Source organism: Pseudophryne corroboree, chromosome 9, assembly GCF_028390025.1.
Source record: "Pseudophryne corroboree isolate aPseCor3 chromosome 9, aPseCor3.hap2, whole genome shotgun sequence".
NCBI lineage: Eukaryota > Metazoa > Chordata > Amphibia > Anura > Myobatrachidae > Pseudophryne > Pseudophryne corroboree.
This window is the reverse complement of record NC_086452.1, coordinates 472,976,648-472,997,938: the sequence shown is the minus strand read 5'-3', so window position 1 is coordinate 472,997,938 and position 21,291 is coordinate 472,976,648. Positions and strand designations below refer to the sequence as shown.

Sequence of the window (21,291 nt, the reverse complement as noted above, 5' to 3'; positions counted from 1 at the left end):
GGAGCTGATCTCTGACACCCGGGATGTGGGAGCTGATCTCTGACACCCGGGATGTGGGAGACGATCTCTGACACCCGGGATGTGGGAGCTGATCTCTGACACCCGGGATGTGGGAGCTGATCTCTGACACCCGGGATGTGGGAGCTGATCTCTGACACCCGGGATGTGGGAGACGATCTCTGACACCCGGGATGTGGGAGGGATCTCTGACACCCGGGATGTGGGAGCTGATCTCTGACACCCAGGATGTGGGAGCCGATCTCTGACACCCGGGATGTGGGAGGGATCTCTGACACCCGGGATGTGGGAGCTGATCTCTGACACCCGGGATGTGGGAGCCGATCTCTGACACCCAGGATGTGGGAGCTGATCTCTGACACCCGGGATGTGGGAGCTGATCTCTGACACCCGGGATGTGGGAGGGATCTCTGACACCCGGGATGTGGGAGCCGATCTCTGACACCCAGGATGTGGGAGCTGATCTCTGACACCCGGGATGTGGGTGGGATCTCTGACACCCGGGATGTGGGAGCTGATCTCTGACACCTGGGATGTGGGAGCTGATCTCTGACACCCGGGAGGTGGGAGCTGATCTCTGACACCCGGGATGTGGGAGCTGATCTCTGACACCCGGGATGTGGGAGGGATCTCTGACACCCAGGATGTGGGAGCTGATCTCTGACACCCGGGATGTGGGAGGGATCTCTGACACCCGGGATGTGGGAGCCGATCTCTGACACCCAGGATGTGGGAGCTGATCTCTGACACCCGGGATGTGGGTGGGATCTCTGACACCCGGGATGTGGGAGCTGATCTCTGACACCTGGGATGTGGGAGCTGATCTCTGACACCCGGGATGTGGGAGCTGATCAATGACACCCGGGATGTGGGAGACGATCTCTGACACCCAGGATGTGGGAGCTGATCTCTGACACCCGGGATGTGGGAGCCGATCTCTGACACCCGGGATGTGGGAGCTGATCTCTGACACCTGGGATCTGGGAGCCGATCTCTGACACCCTTGGATGTGGGAGCTGATCTCTGACACCCGGGATGTGGGAGCTGATCTCTGACACCTGGGATGTGGGAGCCGATCTCTGACACCCTTGGATGTGGGAGCTGATCTCTGACACCCGGGATGTGGGAGCTGATCTCTGACACCCAGGATGTGGGAGCTGATCTCTGACACCCGGGATGTGGGAGGGATCTCTGACACCCGGGATGTGGAAGCCGATCTCTGACACCTGGGATGTGGGTGGGATCTCTGACACCCGGGATGTGGGAGCTGATCTCTGACACCCGGGATGTGGGAGCTGATCTCTGACACCCGGGATGTGGGAGCTGATCTCTGACACCCGGGATGTGGGAGGGATCTCTGACACCCGGGATGTGGGAGCTGATCTCTGACACCCGGGATGTGGGAGCTGATCTCTGACACCCGGGATGTGGGAGCTGATCTCTGACACCCGGGATGTGGAAGCCGATCTCTGACACCCGGGATGTGGGAGCTGATCTCTGACACCTGGGATGTGGGAGCTGATCTCTGACACCGGGATATGGGAGCTGATCTCTGACACCCGGGATGTGGGAGCCGATCTCTGACACCCGGGATGTGGGAGCTGATCTCTGACACCCGGGATGTGGGAGCTGATCTCTTACACCCGGGATGTGGGAGCTGATCTCGGACACCCGGGATGTGGGAGCTGATCTCGGACACCCGGGATGTGGGAGCCGATCTCTGACACCCGGGATGTGGGAGCTGATCTCTGACACCCGGGATGTGGGAGGGATCTCTGACACCCGGGATGTGGGAGCTGATCTCTGACACCCGGGATGTGGGAGCTGATCTCTGACACCCGGGATGTGGGAGGGATCTCTGACACCCAGGATGTGGGAGCTGATCTCTGACACCCGGGATGTGGGAGGGATCTCTGACACCCAGGATGTGGGAGCTGATCTCTGACACCCGGGATGTGGGAGGGATCTCTGACACCCAGGATGTGGGAGCTGATCTCTGACACCCGGGATGTGGGAGCTGATCTCTGACACCCGGGATGTGGGAGGGATCTCTGACATCCAGGATGTGGGAGCTGATCTCTGACACCCGGGATGTGGGAGGGATCTCTGACACCCAGGATGTGGGAGCTGATCTCTGACACCCGGGATGTGGGAGCTGATCTCTGACACCCGGGATGTGGGAGCTGATCTCTGACACCAGGGATGTGGGAGCTGATCTCGGACACCCGGGATGTGGGGGCCGATCTCTGACACCCGGGATGTGGGAGCTGATCTCTGACACCCGGGATGTGGGAGCCGATCTCTGACACCCGGGATGTGGGAGCTGATCTCTGACACCCGGGATGTGGGAGCTGATCTCTGACACCCGGGATGTGGGAGCTGATCTCTGACACCTGGGATGTGGGAGCTGATCTTCGACACCCGGGATGTGGGAGCTGATCTCTGACACCCGGGAGGTGGAAGCTGATCTCTGACACCCGGGATGAGGGAGCCGATCTCTGACACCCGGGATGTGGGAGCTGATCTCTGTCACCCGGAATGTAGGAGCTGATCTCTGACACCAGGGATGTGGGAGCTGATCTCTGACACCCGGGATGTGGGAGCCGATCTCTGACACCCGGGATGTGGGAGCTGATCTCTGACACCCTGGATGTGGGAGCTGATCTCTGACACCCGGGATGTGGGAGCTGATCTCTGACACCTGGGATGTGGGAGCTGATCTCTGACACCCGGGATGTGGGAGCCGATCTCTGACACCCGGGATGTGGGAGCTGATCTCTGACACCCGGGATGTGGGAGCTGATCTCTGACACCCGGGATGTGGGAGCTGATCTCTGACACCCGGGATGTAGGAGGGATCTCTGACACCCGGGATGTGGGAGCTGATCTCTGACACCCGGGATGTGGGAGCTGATCTCTGACACCCGGGATGTGGAAGCTGATCTCTGACACCCGGGATGTAGACGGGGATCTCTGACACCCGGGATGTGGGAGCTGATCTCTGACACCCGGGATTTGGGAGCCGATCTCTGACACCCGGGATGTGGGAACCGATCTCTGACACCCGGGATGTGGGAGCTGATCTCTGACACCCTGGATGTGGGAGCTGATCTCTGACACCCTGGATGTGGGAGCTGATCTCTGACATCCGGGATGTGGGAGCTGATCTCTGACACCCGGGATGTGGGAGGAAGGGGATCTCTGACACCCAGGATGTGGGAGTCGATCTCTGACACCCGGGATGTGGGAGCCGATCTCTGACACCCTGGATGTGGGAGCTGATCTCTGACACCCGGGATGTGGGAGGGGATCTCTGACACCCGGGATGTGGGAGGAAGGGGATCTCTGACACCCGGGATATGGGAGCTAATCTCTGACACCTGGGATGTGGGAGCTGATCTCTGACACCCGGGATGTGGGAGCCGATCTCTGACACCCGGGATGTGGGAGCTGATCTCTGACACCCGGGATGTGGGAGCTGATCTCTGACACCCGGGATGTGGGAGGAAGGGGGATCTCTGACAACCGGGATGTGGGAGCTGATCTCTGACACCCGGGATGTGGGAGGAAGGGGATCTCTGACACCCGGGATGTGGGAGCCGATCTCTGACACCTGGGATGTGGGAGCTGATCTCTGACACCCGGGATGTGGGAGCCGATCTCTGACACCCGGGATGTGGGAGCCGATCTCTGACACCCGGGATGTGGGAGCTGATCTCTAACACCCGGGATGTGGGAGGAAGGGGATCTCTGACACCTGGGATGTGGGAGCTGATCCCTGACACCCTGGATGTGGGAGCTGATCTCTGACACCCGGGATGTGGGAGGAAGGGGATCTCTGACACCTGGGATGTGGGAGCTGATCTCTGACACCCGGGATGTGGGAGCTGATCTCTGACACCCGGGATGTAGGAGCTGATCTCTGACAGCCGGGATGTGGGAGCCGATCTCTGACACCCGGGATGTGGGAGGGGATCTCTGACACCCGGGATGTGGGAGGGGATCTCTGACAGCCGGGATGTGGGAGCTGATCTCTGACACCGGGATGTGGGAGGAAGGGGATCTCTGACACCTGGGATGTGGGAGCTGATCTCTGACACCCGGGATGTGGGAGCCGATCTCTGACACCCGGGATGTGGGAGCCGATCTCTGACACCCGGGATGTGGGAGGAAGGGGATCTCCGACACCCGGGATGTGGGAGCTGATCTATGACACCCGGGATGTGGGAGCTGATCTCTGACACCTGGGATGTAGGAGCTGATCTCTGACACCCGGGATGTGGGAGCCGATCTCTGACACCCGGGATGTGGGAGCCGATCTCTGACACCCGGGATGTGGGAGGGATCTCTGACACCTGGGATGTAGGAGCTGATCTCTGACACCCAGGATGTGGGAGCTGATCTCTGACACCCGGGATGTGGGAGCTGATCTCTGACACCTGGGATGTAGGAGCTGATCTCTGACACTCGGGAGGTGGGAGCTGATCTCTGACACCCGGGATGTGGGAGCTGATCTCTGACACCCGGGAGGTGGGAGCTGATCTCTGACACCCGGGATGTGGGAGCTGATCTCTGACACCCGGGATGTGGGAGCCGATCTCTGACACCCGGGATGTGGGAGCTGATCTCTGACACCCGGGATGTAGGAGCTGATCTCTGACACCCGGGATGTGGGAGCTGATCAATGACACCCGGGATGTGGGAGACGATCTCTGACACCCGGGATGTGGGAGCTGATCTCTGACACCCGGGATGTGGGAGCTGATCTCTGACACCCGGGATGTGGGAGCTGAATGTGGGAGCTGATCTCTGACACCCGGGATGTGGGAGCTGATCTCTGACACCCGGGATGTGGGAGGGGATCTCTGACACCCGGGATGTGGGAGGGGATCTCTGACACCCGGGATGTGGGAGGGGATCTCTGACAGCCGGGATGTGGGAGCTGATCTCTGACACCCGGGATGTGGGAGGGGATCTCTGACACCCGGGATGTGGGAAGGGATCTCTGACACCTGGGATGTAGGAGCTGAACTCTGACACCAGGGATGTGGGAGCTGAGTGTAATGTAATGGAGACAGTAGCCCACAGCCACATAGAACAGCGATGTATGCTTTGTGCCAAATGAGCCTGAGCTGTAATTAAATATTTGAGCATTGTGAGAGGGGAGAGAGAGAGAGAGTGTGTGTGTGTGTGTGTGTGTGTGTGTGTGTGTGTGTGTGTGTGTGTGTGTGTGTGTGTGTGTTTGTCATTTGTTGGGGGGGGGGGGGTTGGGAGGGGGTTTAGAGGTGTAGAGAAGGCGTCCTTTGTGCCAGCATGGCTCTGAATAGCATATAGCAGTGCTGTGGGTGAAAGAACATTGAGGGGTCTGTGGAATGTCAGTGGCCTGTGGGGTCCATTCTGAGAGCATGTGAGATGAAGGATAATGAGCGGTCATGTGAGGGTTAGGGGGCCGCACATACAGCAGCACATCAGGTTTGCCCATAACTGGCTCAGGAAATCCTGGGTAATGGTCACGTCATCTGGACAGACCCCAGATCTCCAGTTACACACATTCCAGGGTCACTGCACTCACCCTCTGTTGCTGACTGTGGCCTTTTTCAGGTGGACGATATTGGTCGGGAAGATTCCCTGCAGACAGAAGAGGGGAGACATCAGTGATATATTCAGTCACCGGCCGGACCCCCAACCCACCTTCCTCCCCAACCACTCACAGCTCAGCCAGAGGTACAATATGGGCCCTCATTATTACATGTGGCTACACTGAGCGGCATTTCCAGCTACATAACATGATTGGCGGATGCTCTCTGCTGACCCCGAGCCGCATGTTTCTGCCTCTCCGCACTCCCAGGAGAACTCTAGGGGGGGGATTCTATGAGATGTGATGCAGGCGAAACGTGAGAACGACAGCAGCGGCACGCTACATTGTGTATTCTAGGGATGCACAGGAAAGTGTACACCGGGCCTGATTCAGGTGGCTACATTTGCGTACGAGCTGTTAATATTCGCAAGTGAAGCTTCCGCCCATGAATGAAAAGACGCGCCACCGGAGACATTGCAACTCATTCCGTACACATTCTCAACCTATACGCAAAAGCGAGGAACATCGAGGTTAAGGGAAGCGCTGTGACTGCGCAGACTAGATGCGGCAGTAGCGATGTAGGCGCCAAGTTACTGTACGTCACGCCTGCATTTTTCCAACCACTTCCCTTTAACACTTACAAATGGTCCCTTCCTGTCAATCACTTCTCCATGAAATCGTCATGGCGAGTGACATCGCAGCGTAACATATGCGCAATGTGATCACAGCACACACGCAGTCTGCTGATAATCGTCATCAGCCATTGCATACAGACACAAAGTAGGCATCTGCCGCTCTGCTTCGTGTGCGTCACATTCTCAGCCTACGTTACAGCGTAACATCCTGACAGGCGCAGGAAGACGTGATTACACAAATCTGATGGGCACGTATGAGTGTGCCCACATTATGCTGCATGTGCTGCGGATGGCACCCTCTGCCTTGGCACACACAGACAGCGGTCTGACGGGTGAGGCAGGCAGCAGTCACACTCGCGGGTCTCTATACGGAGGTCACCTGTCTGCCGCAGAGGACCCGGCTGCCTTCCTATGTTTCTATGGAGATGGGAAAAGAGAGGAAGCAATGAGCTGCAGATAATGCGTCCATTGTACACACTCCCCCCCCTCCGTCACTACTACTTTCCCCGCTTCCTGTTATTCTCATCTCCTCCTCTATACAGAAACTTCTCTCTGCTATAGCCTCACTCAGCTACGTGGTGCAGCAGAGGAGAGCTAAGGGTAACGCTCTATTGCGGCACTACAAATCCCAGCACATCCTAGCAGAATCTATCACTAGCTACAGCACCAACTAGATTTCACTATAACCCAATGGTGGCTGAAGTGACGCAAAGTGACACTGCGGCGGGAGAGCCGCTTACCTGACCCCAGGAGGAGTCACCGCTATTCCCAGACCACTGGAACAATATGAAATCAGTCTGCGAGTCAGTGACTGAGATTAGCGGTGGTACAAATGGCCGCAGCGTTTCTCCATGGCGGATCAGCCGGCTCCTCCTACCAACATTCCAGGAGGAACGCACCAAGGGGAATTAATAGGGAAATATCCAATACATTTACTAAACCCCATGGTGTTTATAGAGCTTCTACGTATGATACACAGATCACAATTTATTCTGAAACTAACGTGGACCTGGATAAAACACTGTAGGAATATGCTCTATTTATAAAAGGAAAGAATTGCCCCACTTATACCTATTAACATAAAACATGTGGGTAAAGTTATCATCATCATCTTCTGGGTACTTTCCGGGCACCAAGCACCAGTTTTATCAATGTTCTGCCTGGTGCTGCCTACAGTAACGAAGTTTGTATATACTGTAATTTCCATTACCAGTAAGGGTTCAGGCTTTTATTATTATCCTTTATTTATATGGCGCCACAAGGGTTCCACAGCGCCCAACAAAGTGACTTATAATACAAGACAAGGCCATGGTTGATAAATAGGCTCACCATACTATCCCTTTAAACTGGGGCATTCATGAATTACACAGGTTCTGTGGCTGGCTTAATTCAAGCCTGCAGGTCACCTGGTATTAATCAGCCACAGAACCTGTGTAATCCATGAGTGTCCCGGTTTAAAGGGATGGTATGGTAAGCTTATTATACATTGCCGCATCAGTGGTCACAGCACCCACATAAGCTGCAGGGCGGCAGACATCGAGGGTTAGGTGCAGCTGCTGGGAGTATGGGGTAGATGACAGTATTAGTAGAGAAGCCAAAGCGCATGAGGGAAGAGGGCCCTGCGCGTGACAGCTTATTCTTAACACACAGATTTCCAAAGCAGCGACATGCGACAATACTTAGTGTAACTTATAACACCACAGAGGTGAGCAGCTGGAGGACACGGGATAATTAACATGTATACAAAGAAACCAACAGAGCAGCACTGCAGAGTGACTACAGGCCCAGCACCCACAGAGACACATGTTCAATAACAGAAGCATGGAAATATCCAGAGGAGCAGGGAGTGCGCAGGGGGAATCTCACCCAGGAGTCGCCCCACTCCGCTCTCATCACTCACTTACTGCAGTTATGGGCCCTCAGCTGTGTCGCTTACTGGGAAACGTAACAATATCTATTTATACAGAACTACATGAACTCTCGGAGCAATTCAAAGCTAACTCTCTCTGCACATGTTACATCTGCCCCACCTGCAGTGCAGCCCAACATCTAACTCTCTCTGCACATGTTACATCTGTCCCACCTGCAGTGCAGCCCAACATCTAACTCTCTCTGCACATGTTACATCTGTCCCACCTGCAGTGCAGCCCAACATCTAACTCTCTCTGCACATGTTACACCTGTCCCACCTGCAGTGCAGCCCAACATCTAACTCTCTCTGCACATGTTACATCTGCCCCACCTGCAGTGCAGCCCAACATCTAACTCTCTCTGCACATGTTACATCTGCCCCACCTGCAGTGCACATGGTTTTGCACAATTGCTAACTTTTTTGGTCTGCTAACCTACCTGAATAAGGCCCATTGGTCGGCGATGCGTTTATGTGACCGTCAGTCAGGAGACCGCCGTTCACAGTACAGACGGCGGGATCCCGGCATCTGAAAATCCAGCCGATCGGCATGCCGACCAACAGGGACTATTTCCACCTGTGGGTGTCCTCAAGCGCAGCGAGCCCACAAGGGGCTTCGTTGTGCTCGCCCCCCGCTGGCCATCCAACAGTCGGGATCCCGCCGTTGGTATTGTGACCGCCGGTCACACATACCCAACCCCATTGGTCAGTAGAACTGGCTGCCATTACTTTGTATGATCTCCGCCACCTCAGACACCATGTATAAGTCAGGATCCTGATCTTCACCACCTCAGACACCATGTATAAGTCAGGTTCCTGATCTCCGCCACCATGTATAAGTCAGGATCCTGATCTCCACCACCTCAGACACCATGTATAAGTCAGGATCCTGATCTCCGCCACCTCAGACACCATGTATAAGTCAGGATCCTGATCTCCGCCACCTCAGACACCATGTATAAGTCAGGATCCTGATCTCCGCCACCTCAGACACCATGTATAAGTCAGGATCCTGATCTCCACCACCTCAGACACCATGTATAAGTCAGGATCCTGATCTCCACCACCTCAGACACCATGTATAAGTCAGGATCCTGATCTCCGCCAACTCAGACACCATGTATAAGTCAGGATCCTGATCTCCACCACCTCAGACACCATGCATAAGTCAGGATCCTGATCTCCGCCACCATGTATAAGTCAGGATCCTGATCTCTGCCACCTCAGACATCATGTATAAGTCAGGATCCTGATCTCCGCCAACTCAGACACCATGTATAAGTCAGGATCCTGATCTCCACCACCTCAGACACCATGTATAAGTCAGGATCCTGATCTCCGCCAACTCAGACACCATGTATAAGTCAGGATCCTGATCTCCACCACCTCAGACACCATGCATAAGTCAGGATCCTGATCTCCGCCACCTCAGACACCATGTATAAGTCAGGATCCTGATCTCCACCACCTCAGACACCATGTATAAGTCAGGATCCTGATCTCCACCACCTCAGACACCATGTATAAGTCAGGATCCTGATCTCCGCCACCTCAGACATCATGTATAAGTCAGGATCCTGATATCCGCTACCTCAGACACCATGCATAAGTCAGGATCCTGATATCCGCCACCTAGACACCATGTATAAGTCAGGATCCTGATCTCCGCCACCTAGACACCATGTATAAGTCAGGATCCTGATCTCCGCCACCTCAGACACCATGTATAAGTCAGGATCCTGATCTCCACCACCTCAGACACCATGTATAAGTCAGGATCCTGATCTCCGCCACCTAGACACCATGTATAAGTCAGGATCCTGATCTCCGCCACCTCAGACACCATGTATAAGTCAGGATCCTGATCTCCACCACCTCAGACATCATGTATAAGTCAGGATCCTGATCTCCGCCAACTCAGACACCATGTATAAGTCAGGATCCTGATCTCCACCACCTCAGACACCATGTATAAGTCAGGATCCTGATCTCCGCCAACTCAGACACCATGTATAAGTCAGGATCCTGATCTCCACCACCTCAGACACCATGCATAAGTCAGGATCCTGATCTCCGCCACCTCAGACACCATGTATAAGTCAGGATCCTGATCTCCACCACCTCAGACACCATGTATAAGTCAGGATCCTGATCTCCACCACCTCAGACACCATGTATAAGTCAGGATCCTGATCTCCGCCACCTCAGACATCATGTATAAGTCAGGATCCTGATATCCGCTACCTCAGACACCATGCATAAGTCAGGATCCTGATATCCGCCACCTAGACACCATGTATAAGTCAGGATCCTGATCTCCGCCACCTAGACACCATGTATAAGTCAGGATCCTGATCTCCGCCACCTCAGACACCATGTATAAGTCAGGATCCTGATCTCCACCACCTCAGACACCATGCATAAGTCAGGATCCTGATCTCAGACACCATGTATAAGTCAGGATCCTGATCTCCACCACCTCAGACACCATGTATAAGTCAGGATACTGATCTCCACCACCTCAGACACCATGTGTAAGTCAGGATCCTGATCTCCACCACCTCAGACACCATGCATAAGTCAGGATCCTGATCTCCGCCACCTCAGACAACATTTATAAGTCAGGATCCTGATCTCCGCCACCTCAGACACCATGTATAAGTCAGGATCCTGATCTCCACCACCTCAGACACCATGCATAAGCCAGGATCCTGATCTCCACCACCTCAGACACCATGCATAAGCCAGGATCCTGATCTCCACCACCTCAGACACCATGTATAAGTCAGGATCCTGATCTCCGCCAACTCAGACACCATGTATAAGTCAGGATCCTGATCTCCACCACCTCAGACACCATGTATAAGTCAGGATCCTGATCTCCACCACCTCAGACACCATGCATAAGCCAGGATCCTGATCTCCACCACCTCAGACACCATGCATAAGCCAGGATCCTGATCTCCACCACCTCAGACACCATGTATAAGTCAGGATCCTGATCTCCACCACCTCAGACACCGTGTATAAGTCAGGATCCTGATCTCCGCCAACTCAGACACCATGTATAAGTCAGGATCCTGATCTCCACCACCTCAGACACCATGTATAAGTCAGGATCCTGATCTCCACCACCTCAGACACCATGTATAAGTCAGGATCCTGATCTCCACCACCTCAGACACCATGTATAAGTCAGGATCCTGATCTCCACCACCTCAGACACCGTGTATAAGTCAGGATCCTGATCTCCGCCAACTCAGACACCATGTATAAGTCAGGATCCTGATCTCCACCACCTCAGACACCATGTATAAGTCGGGATCCTGATCTCCACCACCTCAGACACCGTGTATAAGTCAGGATCCTGATCTCCACCACCTCAGACACCATGTATAAGTCAGGATCCTGATCTCCACCACCTCAGACACCATGTATAAGTCAGCTGTTTGTCTCTAATTCCTAGCCAGGTGAATAAAACATTTGGGGGAATAACTACACAGTGACCAGGATCGAAGGTAAAAACCGGCACTACAGGTCAACCAATGGTGCTCATCCTGTCACAGACAGATGCCAGGCAAAGTGCTGATTAGTTAGATATACATTAGCACCTGTGAGCAATGTTATTAATTACCCTTGCTGGCACTACTAAACTCAGTAAGCTCTGCAATAATAAATGCCCCTCTGCCCCTTCTTTTATTTTGCCACTGGAAGCAGAATCGGGGGCATCACTGTGTCTTTCCCGTATTAAACCTGAACGCTCCCCATCCTGCATTTAGCAGCATTTTGCGTTCTCCATCTTGGCCCATTATCAGCGACCATTAACCAGAACAAACAGGCCAGCGACATGACAAAACGCAATTTGCGCTGTGACTCCGCTGAATGTCTGTACACTGGTCATCACACCATACACTGGGGGCAGAGGTAGAGCTTGTCCCTGGCTGGCCTCTGCCAGCTTCTGTGGCGTCTGTCAGGCTGAGGTGCGCCCGGCTTTTCCCAGGTCAGTCAGTTCCTGAGACCAGACGTCTTACAGATCAATATTAGCAGAATTAGCAACCAGTTCCTAGAAGTGTCACATATCAGACTGCCAGGGCCAGGTCGCATTGGATTTTATGGATTAGGAAACAGCAAGTCACAGTTTCTGTTACAATAATATGGAAGCTTTGGCTTCAGTGGTTCAGCATTACAGTATCAGGGGTATATATGCTGTGCATGTGATAAGGTGGCAGCTGCCCCAACGCCTGACCTCAGAGAACAGGGCACCACACGGGTGGGTCCACATCATTAGAATGATCTTGGACCGATATGACAGTTCTGGCTAAATCTGAACGACATATCGGCCGGATCATTCAGTGTGTGTGCCCGATTTGTGTGCTCCTGCGGCTACAAGTGATAACTAACAGCTGAATATAGCATGGCATCTTACATTGCGCTGTCGGCCCCGACATCTTGCAGGTGTGTGTGCACTTGGCGATGTGGGGTCCCATCACTCATTGGATTGGCTTCCTACACATCGTTTTAGTGCGTAGCCAGCCTAAGAAAGCCCCAATATAAACACCAGCAGGCTGAGTCAGGCACAGAGTTCTAGTATATATAGACTGCAAAACATACATGCCCAGGTCAGGCGCTGAAGAGGGAATACAACGGGAACCCCCCTTCTGCCAGACAGAAAGGAGGAAGACTAAGAGACAGACAGAAGGAAAAGACAGAAACTGAAGCAAAAGAGAGACAGACATGAATAATGAGGAGAGTCAGACATAAGTAAAAATATATGGAAAGAAGGAAAAAGAGAAACTGAAAGAAGAGAGGAGACGAAGAGATGGAAAAAGTGAGATGGAGAGAAGGTAGAAAAATGACGGAGAGAAGGAAGATACGACATGGACAGAAGGAAAAAGAAAGATGGCTAGAAGGAAGAAGAGAGATGGCTAGAAGGAAGAAGAGAGATGGATAGAAGGAAGAAGAGAGTCGGAGAGATAGAGGAAGAGAATCGGAGAGATAGAGGAAGAGAATCAGAGAGATAGAGGAAGAGAGTCAGAGAGATAGAGGAAGAGAGTCAGAGAGATAGAGGAAGAGAGTCCCAGAGATGGAGGAAGAGAGTCCGAGAGATGGAGGAAGAGAGTCCGAGAGATGGAGGAAGAGAGTCCCAGAGATGGAGGAAGAGAGTCCGAGAGATAGAGGAAGAGAGTCAGAGAGATAGAGGAAGAGAGTCCCAGAGATAGAGGAAGAGAGTCAGGGAGATAGAGGAAGAGAGTCCGAGAGATGGAGGAAGAGAGTCCCAGAGATGGAGGAAGAGAGTCCCAGAGATAGAGGAAGAGAGTCAGGGAGATAGAGGAAGAGAGTCAGAGAGATAGAGGAAGAGAGTCAGAGAGATAGAGGAAGAGAGTCCCAGAGATGGAGGAAGAGAGTCCGAGAGATGGAGGAAGAGAGTCCCAGAGATGGAGGAAGAGAGTCCGAGAGATAGAGGAAGAGAGTCAGGGAGATAGAGGAAGAGAGTCAGAGAGATAGAGGAAGAGAGACCCAGAGATGGAGGAAGAGAGTCCCAGAGATGGAGGAAGAGAGTAAGACAATAGGAAGATAAGACACAGACACAAGGAAGAAGAGAGATGGAGAAAAGGAAGGAGACAAAGAGAAGGAAGAAGGGAGAGACAGGCAGAATAAAGAGACAGACAGATGAAAGGTGGTGACAGACAGATGACTAGGAGACAGAACAGATGCAGAATGATGAAAGAATTCAGAGACACAGAGAGTCTAATTCCAATGTGTAAGAAACTGCAAAGTCGCAAGGAAGCGGCTGTGCAATATCGTACAAATAAGAAGCAAACTCAGCAGGAGGCGTCTTTAAGAGAAAATCAAAGTGCTGCGTTTGAGAATACAGCATCAGATCACCATCGTGACCATCGGTCGTGACTCGCGATGGCAGCAGACGTCTGTCAGTCTGTGCAGGCTAAAGCTCACTCAGACTGGCTGTCAGATCCGGACAGCTGGGTCCAGGAAGTCTGCATCCGACCGGCAACCACGCAGACCCTGGGCCCGGCACGCCTACAGAACGTTTTGTAAAATGGACCTGGTGACCACCCCCCGCGCTGTCCCATCACACAATGCTGCAGGTAAGGGGGGGCTGTGAGCGATATATCACAAGTCCGTTCTGCACATGCGCAGACCACAACCCATCCGGTCCCAGAATAAAGAAACAGACAGATGAAAAGTGGAGACAGACAGAAGAGACAGACATATGAAAGATAAGAGACAGACACGCGAAGGGGAGACAGACAGATTAGAGAGACAGAGACGCCAGTGTGAGGAGATACAATGTATACAGCAGATGTAAAACATTAAGGCTGAACTCCGGCACAATCTGCTCCCCGGGGTTCTTCCTCGGCTCCTTTTTATAGAATTGCAGCTTTCACCAACACTAATGAACTGTTAACAAGCATGCAATTACTTATGCAAATGTACAGCTGGAAGTGGGCGTGGCCTGGTGACTAAGTGCTCAGTTATACTGAGGGGACAGGGTTTAGCAGATCCCTGGGATTCTAGATTATTACACAATAAGGGGGCACCCGAGACCGCCGAATGGCGGACACCACAGTGGGGGACTGGTGATGGGAAGGAATATGCGCTACGTGAGCTTAGTAGCAGCCTGTCGCTGCGGGGTGAGTATTGTGCAACAGCAGCGTATACAGAATGAGAACTGTTCATAGACAGCGGCCATTGCAGGAGGGTAGAAGTATTACCTGCTGGGCCACGAATACGGTCTCACAGACACACTGCTCCGTGTGTAAGTACCACAGTCACAGACCAGCGACCTACTAGTGCACATCAGCGCTGTAACAATTCCATTATCACGCGTGGCTGTTTCCCGTCGCGTTGCCACTTTGCGGTATGCACTTTGTACAGTTTGCTTTTGGGATTGTCAGTAAAATAAATGAAAACATATCTTTTAAGCGTTATTAACAATACAATCTAATGTACTGAGAAGCGTTACCACGCGACAAATAGAAAGTGCTGCGTGGTAACATTGCAGAACGCGCCATGACCTATTTCTCATACAGTAACGCAGCCTGCCAGGACTATAGACGGAATAGGTAAGAACAATGGGGGTCATTCCGAGTTGTTCGCTCGCTAGCAGTTTTTAGCATCCGTGCAAACACTATGCTGCCGCCCACTGGGAGTGTATTTTACCTTATCAGAAGTGCGAATGAAAGGATCGCAGAGCGGCTACAAAGTTTTTTTGTGCAGTTTTAGAGTAGCTCAAAACCTACTCCTACCTTGCGATCACTTCAGACTGTTCAGTTCCTGTTTTGACGTCACAAACACGCCCTGCGTTCGCCCAGCCACGCCTGCGTTTTTCTTTTCACGCCTGCGTTTTTCTGAACACTCCCTGAAAACGGTCAGTTGACACCCAGAAACGCCCACTTCCTGTCAATCACTCTGCGGCCAGCAGTGCGACTGAAAAGCTTCGCTAGACCTTGTGTGAAACTACATCGTTCGTTGTAATAGTACGTCGCGCGTGCGCATTGCGCCGCATGCGCAGAAGTGACGGGTTTTTTTTGCCTCATCGCTGCACAGCGAACGAATGCAGCTAGCGATCAACTCGGAATGACCACCAATGTACATAGTGCCTTATTTAGCAAGGCCCGCTAATGTGATACAATTGGATTGTGCCATTTATAGGCCGAGTGGGCATCTGAGCGTGCCGGCCAATGTGACTGATTGACAGGCAGATGCGTTCGCGGGACGGTAGAGTAGTGTTGCGGGGGCAGCGCCGCTGCGGGGGGGGGGGGGCGTAACGTTGGTAACCGATGTGACGAGGAAAATGGCAGCTGCCCGGCTTCCTTCACAGCCAGGCTGCGCAGGCAGGGGGTGGCTTCTCTTAATCAGCGATGCGATCGCAATTGAAATCGCACCGCTGGCCGCCATTAGCACGCTAGGCGGTCTTGCCCCGTGCTGGGCATACGATTGCAAGCAGTTGCAGTTTTGCTAAATTAGCAAAACTGCAACTGATGCTGAATGAGGACCACAATGAGCACTTGGAAAATGCGCATAAATCAGGGGTTACTTTTCACGTGTTTTTACCCGTTGTCCCAGCATACTCTACATTACAAAAAGGTGTGTGACATCACAACGTAGCAAAATCTGCTCTTTAACCACGCAGCTCTTGTGGTCATCCTCAGAAATAGCCCACGCTGACGTCAGTACTTTTGCATGGCCTGTAACCCATTAGATAGATCAGGACCAGAGACAGCTCCGTGCACTAAGAGCCGTATACTATTGTTGTAGCTGGGATTCTGTACTCGCATGAATAAATCATTCTACAACGGCTGCAGAACACCGGGCAGGAGGAACCCGCAGGGGAGGACACAAACACGGTAAACGGTGACTACTGACATATATACAATGGAGAAAAGCAAAGTAAGATAGAAGATGGTATTAAAGGGAATTTACACAGGGAACTCTGAGGGTCACTCCGGAAGCTGCTGCTTTCTATAGGAAGAATGGTTACATGGGAAAGCCTTCCAGCTGCTGTATTTGGGGTGGGGAGGAAGGGTGACCTTCCCCGCTACATGTCACAAAATGTCCCAGCAATACGTGAGTGCTGGGACCCTCCGAAAGACAGAACACAGTGGGGGTGCTGAGGGGGGAAGCTCACCCAAATGCCAATACTGGAATCATGTATTATTATATAGCGCACACATATTCCGCAGCGCTTTTCAGAGACTATCAGTCACTCACATCAGTCTCTGCCCCAGCCAAGCTTACACTCTATATTCCCTATCACATAGATACACATACGCTACAGTCATATACTGTCAGAAGACAATTTACCTACCATGATGGTTTTATCGTTTGAGAAAAAAGCAAAACACACAGAGGGAACCCAATAAAACACAAGGAGCACATAAAAACTCCACACAGATGTGGCCTTACATGGGAATTGAACCATTGACCTCAGTGCAGTAATGCTAGCCATTACACCGCCGTGCCGCTCAGCAATAACATTTATCTATTTGTTTTATATTTTATTCCCACTTTTACACGTTACCTTTGCATTGGGGTTCCGAATTGATGCTCCTCTGTACCAACCTGAAAGACAAGAAAACCTTTTATAACCTGATAAGAGAGAACACAGAAAAGATGAATGAAAGTTGGGGGCTCTCGGCCTATTGCTGAGCTACACTCAGGTGACGGGGGCACAAGCCTTAGGAAACGCATTTATAATAACAGCTCGGATGTCCGCAGTGGCCAAATCGCTCAGTAAAGCGGCCAAGACGCTCAGTAAAACGGAGGATCACTCATCGGAGGGACAGAGGAGCCCTGGGGAAGAAACATACAGGGTTTAGGGACAGTATGTTAACCAGGGAAAGGAGTCACAACTGGCTAAGGTCAGGGGTCACAACCATACAGCCAAGGGTCAGATGCACAGGTCGCAGAAGTCTAATGCAGACAATAACACACAAGACTAGGCTAGGAATGACTCAAGGATGGGGAGAGAAAGAACCGTCACTCCATTACTGGGAAACCATAGATCAGCAGCCTTTCCCCCAGGCCTGACGGCAGATACACGGATGCCTCCAGGACTTGGAATGGTACGAGGAATTTCGGAGACAGGCATACGGCTGCCAGCGACAGGACAGAGGGAAGGCAGCCCCACTAACAGCAACATGGGAGCACCAGGCTAACACAGAGCCAGAAAGCAGCGGGACACCGCAAAGACGATGCAGAAAGCAGACCCAGATACCGGGCAGGCCACAGAGTGCCACAGCATGAGGACAGGATTAGAGGACAAGGCGTAGACAACGCGGGACCAAACCCCTGCACGGACGTGTCAGGTCCTGAAAACAAGCATCACCGTGAAATACACGCCAAGGGTGACATTGAGATGTCACCAAGGTGTGTGCGGATAAACGGAGCGGGCAGGACACACGCAGACACAAGGTGACACCGCAGATAAACACAGCCAGATAACGTGTTTGTAATCAGAGGTGACAGCGGTATACAATGACCTTTGCATCTTCAGCAACGCAGAGCCCTCCAAAGTCATACGGAGCGGCCCAGAAATCACTGCCGCATCCTCAGGCTGACACAGGAGCTTTCCACCTTCAGGCGGCTTTAATTCAATGGGTTGTGCCCCCTCCGCCCTCCCACTGCCCCTCATACATTGCTTCCCTATTTTCTTCTGAATAACGTCTGCGCTTTTCCAATATGTCTGGCCTGTATATCATATGGCAGTGTTGTCCTGCGTAACAACACATACTGTCTGTGCGCTCTACAAGACAACTCTGCCTGATTATATAGACACGCAGCTGAAAAGCACAGGAGGAGGACAAGAAGATAATGCAACATATTCAGTATTCAAAGGGAAGGGAAGATCAAAATATCAGTTTTTATTTATTTTTTTAAAAATGGGCAAATAATGCAGTATTGTATATTCTATATATTATATGGCTGCAATAGAGTGCAGTAATGTATGTAGCCTGCAGAGGGCAGAAGCCACTTCCAAGCACAGATTTTGGCCAACGGCTAGACCTCCCCATTAGTGTAAAGGAGACGGTGGAACCTGCAGATCATTACGATGGTACAGCCCTGGTATCAGGCGTCACAGAGAGGTCTGCGGGTGGCTGATCAGGTGCCAGGGCTTTCCAATCACGGGAACTGCTGAGTGTGTCATTATCTTGTTTACCCTTTGGAACAATGTATACTGAAATATCCATCCCATTAGATAGACATCAGCTCCATTATCCACAGCAACAGGGGGCGAGGAGGGGGAATGTCAGTGAACAGGGCATACGGGAGCCGCAGTGTCACTGGGAGATTAGTCTTGTACTCTGGGAATGAAAGAGTTAATCGGCCAGTAACACAAGTAATAATCTTCTCGTTATTATCACCAACCTCCAGCTAGGGCACATGTAAGATGGTTTTGTGTCGCATTCATTCCTATATGTAATAGAATCCGCTTTACCCATATCCGACATGTAAATAGAACGGCGCAATGTCCGTGTCTGCACTGCAGAGAAGCCGGGGACCGCACTCACTCCCTGACTTAACCCTACATGCTAACGAGTGATAAGAGAGACGATATGTAATGTAATCCTATCTGCTCTGTCATCAGGACCAGCTCCAGCCTCACCATTAAACCATGTTTTCCGGGTCTCCCCACCAGAGGATCTCTCTAATTGTGCCCAAGAGATCAACGATACATACATATAATTCATGGTAAGCACACACAGAATATACTTGAATCAATCACGTGTAAGCGTGCATAAGCACTTCACAACACGTGACTATTCATACATGTTCGGATGAAGTAAGAGGGCAGACTCTCATCACAGGGAGACCGCACTACCTGCAGACCGCACATCACAGGGAGACCGCACTACCTGCCGGAAAGTGTGCACCACTTATACACTATGTAGACAAAAAGTGACCGGACGCTGACAGCTGATAGATCAGCGCAATGTTACTGACGTTAGTACTGTGTAGATCCACCACGTGCAGTGATTACTGCAGACGCCCTTCCTGGCAAACTGTCCACAAGTTCCTGGATAACAGCAGGCGGTATGTTTTGCCATTCCGCCTTAAGTACTGCAACACTGAAGGTCGGTCGGTCTAGAACGCACCCATAATTCCAATTCATCCCAGTGGTTCTCGATAGGGTTAAGATCTGGATTGTGAGCTGGCTGGTCCATCCAGGTTACCAAATTTTACTAGTCCAGCGTCGCCGTGGAGAAATGTCACCTCACAGCCTACGCTGATCCCTTTTCAAACCCAGTTACCTCCTTCTGGCCAACCATTTTGTTAGCAAATGATGGAATTTGTGCCTCTCTACCCGTGTTATACCTTCACAAACACGTGTCTGTTGCAGGACCACACCATTTCGTGCACGCATTGGTTGATGTCCAAATACTTTTGTCTACATAGTGTATATCCCAACACAACCGCACTGTGGGGGTCATTCTGAGTTGATCGTAGCTATGCTAAATTTAGCACAGCTACGATCAGGCACTCAGACATGGGGGGACGTATGTCAGTACTGCCCCCCACGCAGAAGGGCAAAAGCATCGCACAGCGGCGATGCTTTTGCATTTCAGGAGTACCGGAATTACCCCCTGTGTGTTAACACTTGGTTATTGCTCCCTGCCGTATGATTCTCTGCAGCAGGGGGCGCCAGAGCTCATATTATGTTAAGTGCAGTACTGGTCCTTACCAGAGGTGCTCCTCTCAGTTCCCAGCTGTCTGGCAATTAATGACTTATTACCTGCATGGACTACACCTGACAGCTCACTATTCAGTCAGTCTGTTCCCAGCATTCTGTGCAGGGTCAGTAATGTTACCTGTTCATGGTTTCTGGATCTGCCAGTAATGGTATCTGTCATGTGTTCTGCTACAGCTCTGGAGTGCGATTCATGTCTGTTCTGATCCATCATGCCTGTAAACTTGCCTCTAATGTTTGATTTATATGTGCAAGATTTCTGGATCCCTGTTCCTGTAAACTTCTATGTTCTGGACTGTTTGCTTTCATTTCCTGTGAGCTACTGTGTCTGCTACTCACCAGGTTACCATCCTCTGTTTATCCATTATTTCTGGTGCATCTTGGTAAGACAATGGGGGTAATTCCAAGTTGATCGCAGCAGGAATTTTGTTAGCAGTTGGGCAAAACCATGTGCACTGCAGTGGAGGCAGATATAACATGTGCAGAAAGAGTTAGATTTGGGTGGGTTAATTTGTTTCTGTGCAGGGTAAATACTGGCTGCTTTATTTTTACACTGCAAATTAGATTGCAGATTGAACAAACCCCACCCAAATCTAACTCTCTCTGCACATGTTAAATCTGCCTCCCCTGCAGTGCACATGGTTTTGCCCAACTGCTAACAAACTTGCTGCTGCGATCAACTTGGAATTACCCCCAATATCCAGCTTCCTCAGTTTATCTGCAACATATTCTATCTGTATTGTTGAAGAATAATAAGAATTTACTTACCGATAATTCTATTTCTCGGAGTCCGTAGTGGATGCTGGGGTTCCTGAAAGGACCATGGGGAATAGCGGCTCCGCAGGAGACAGGGCACAAAAGTAAAGCTTTTACAGGTCAGGTGGTGTGTACTGGCTCCTCCCCCTATGACCCTCCTCCAGACTCCAGTTAGGTACTGTGC

The 21,291-nt window shown here is 51.7% G+C and overlaps 1 protein-coding gene across 1 annotated transcript in view; it reads right to left on the bottom strand.

Annotated features, from left to right (window-relative positions):
* LOC134958873 (dedicator of cytokinesis protein 3-like) overlaps positions 1-21,291 on the bottom strand; it is a 326,200-nt gene that overhangs the window by 162,665 nt on the left and 142,244 nt on the right. The window contains exons 3-4 of the mRNA XM_063941575.1: positions 17,184-17,224; positions 5,591-5,646 (exon numbers count right to left, since the gene is read on the bottom strand). Coding sequence (XP_063797645.1) covers positions 5,591-5,646; positions 17,184-17,224 — 97 coding nt within the window. The remainder of the gene's footprint in view (positions 1-5,590; positions 5,647-17,183; positions 17,225-21,291) is intronic.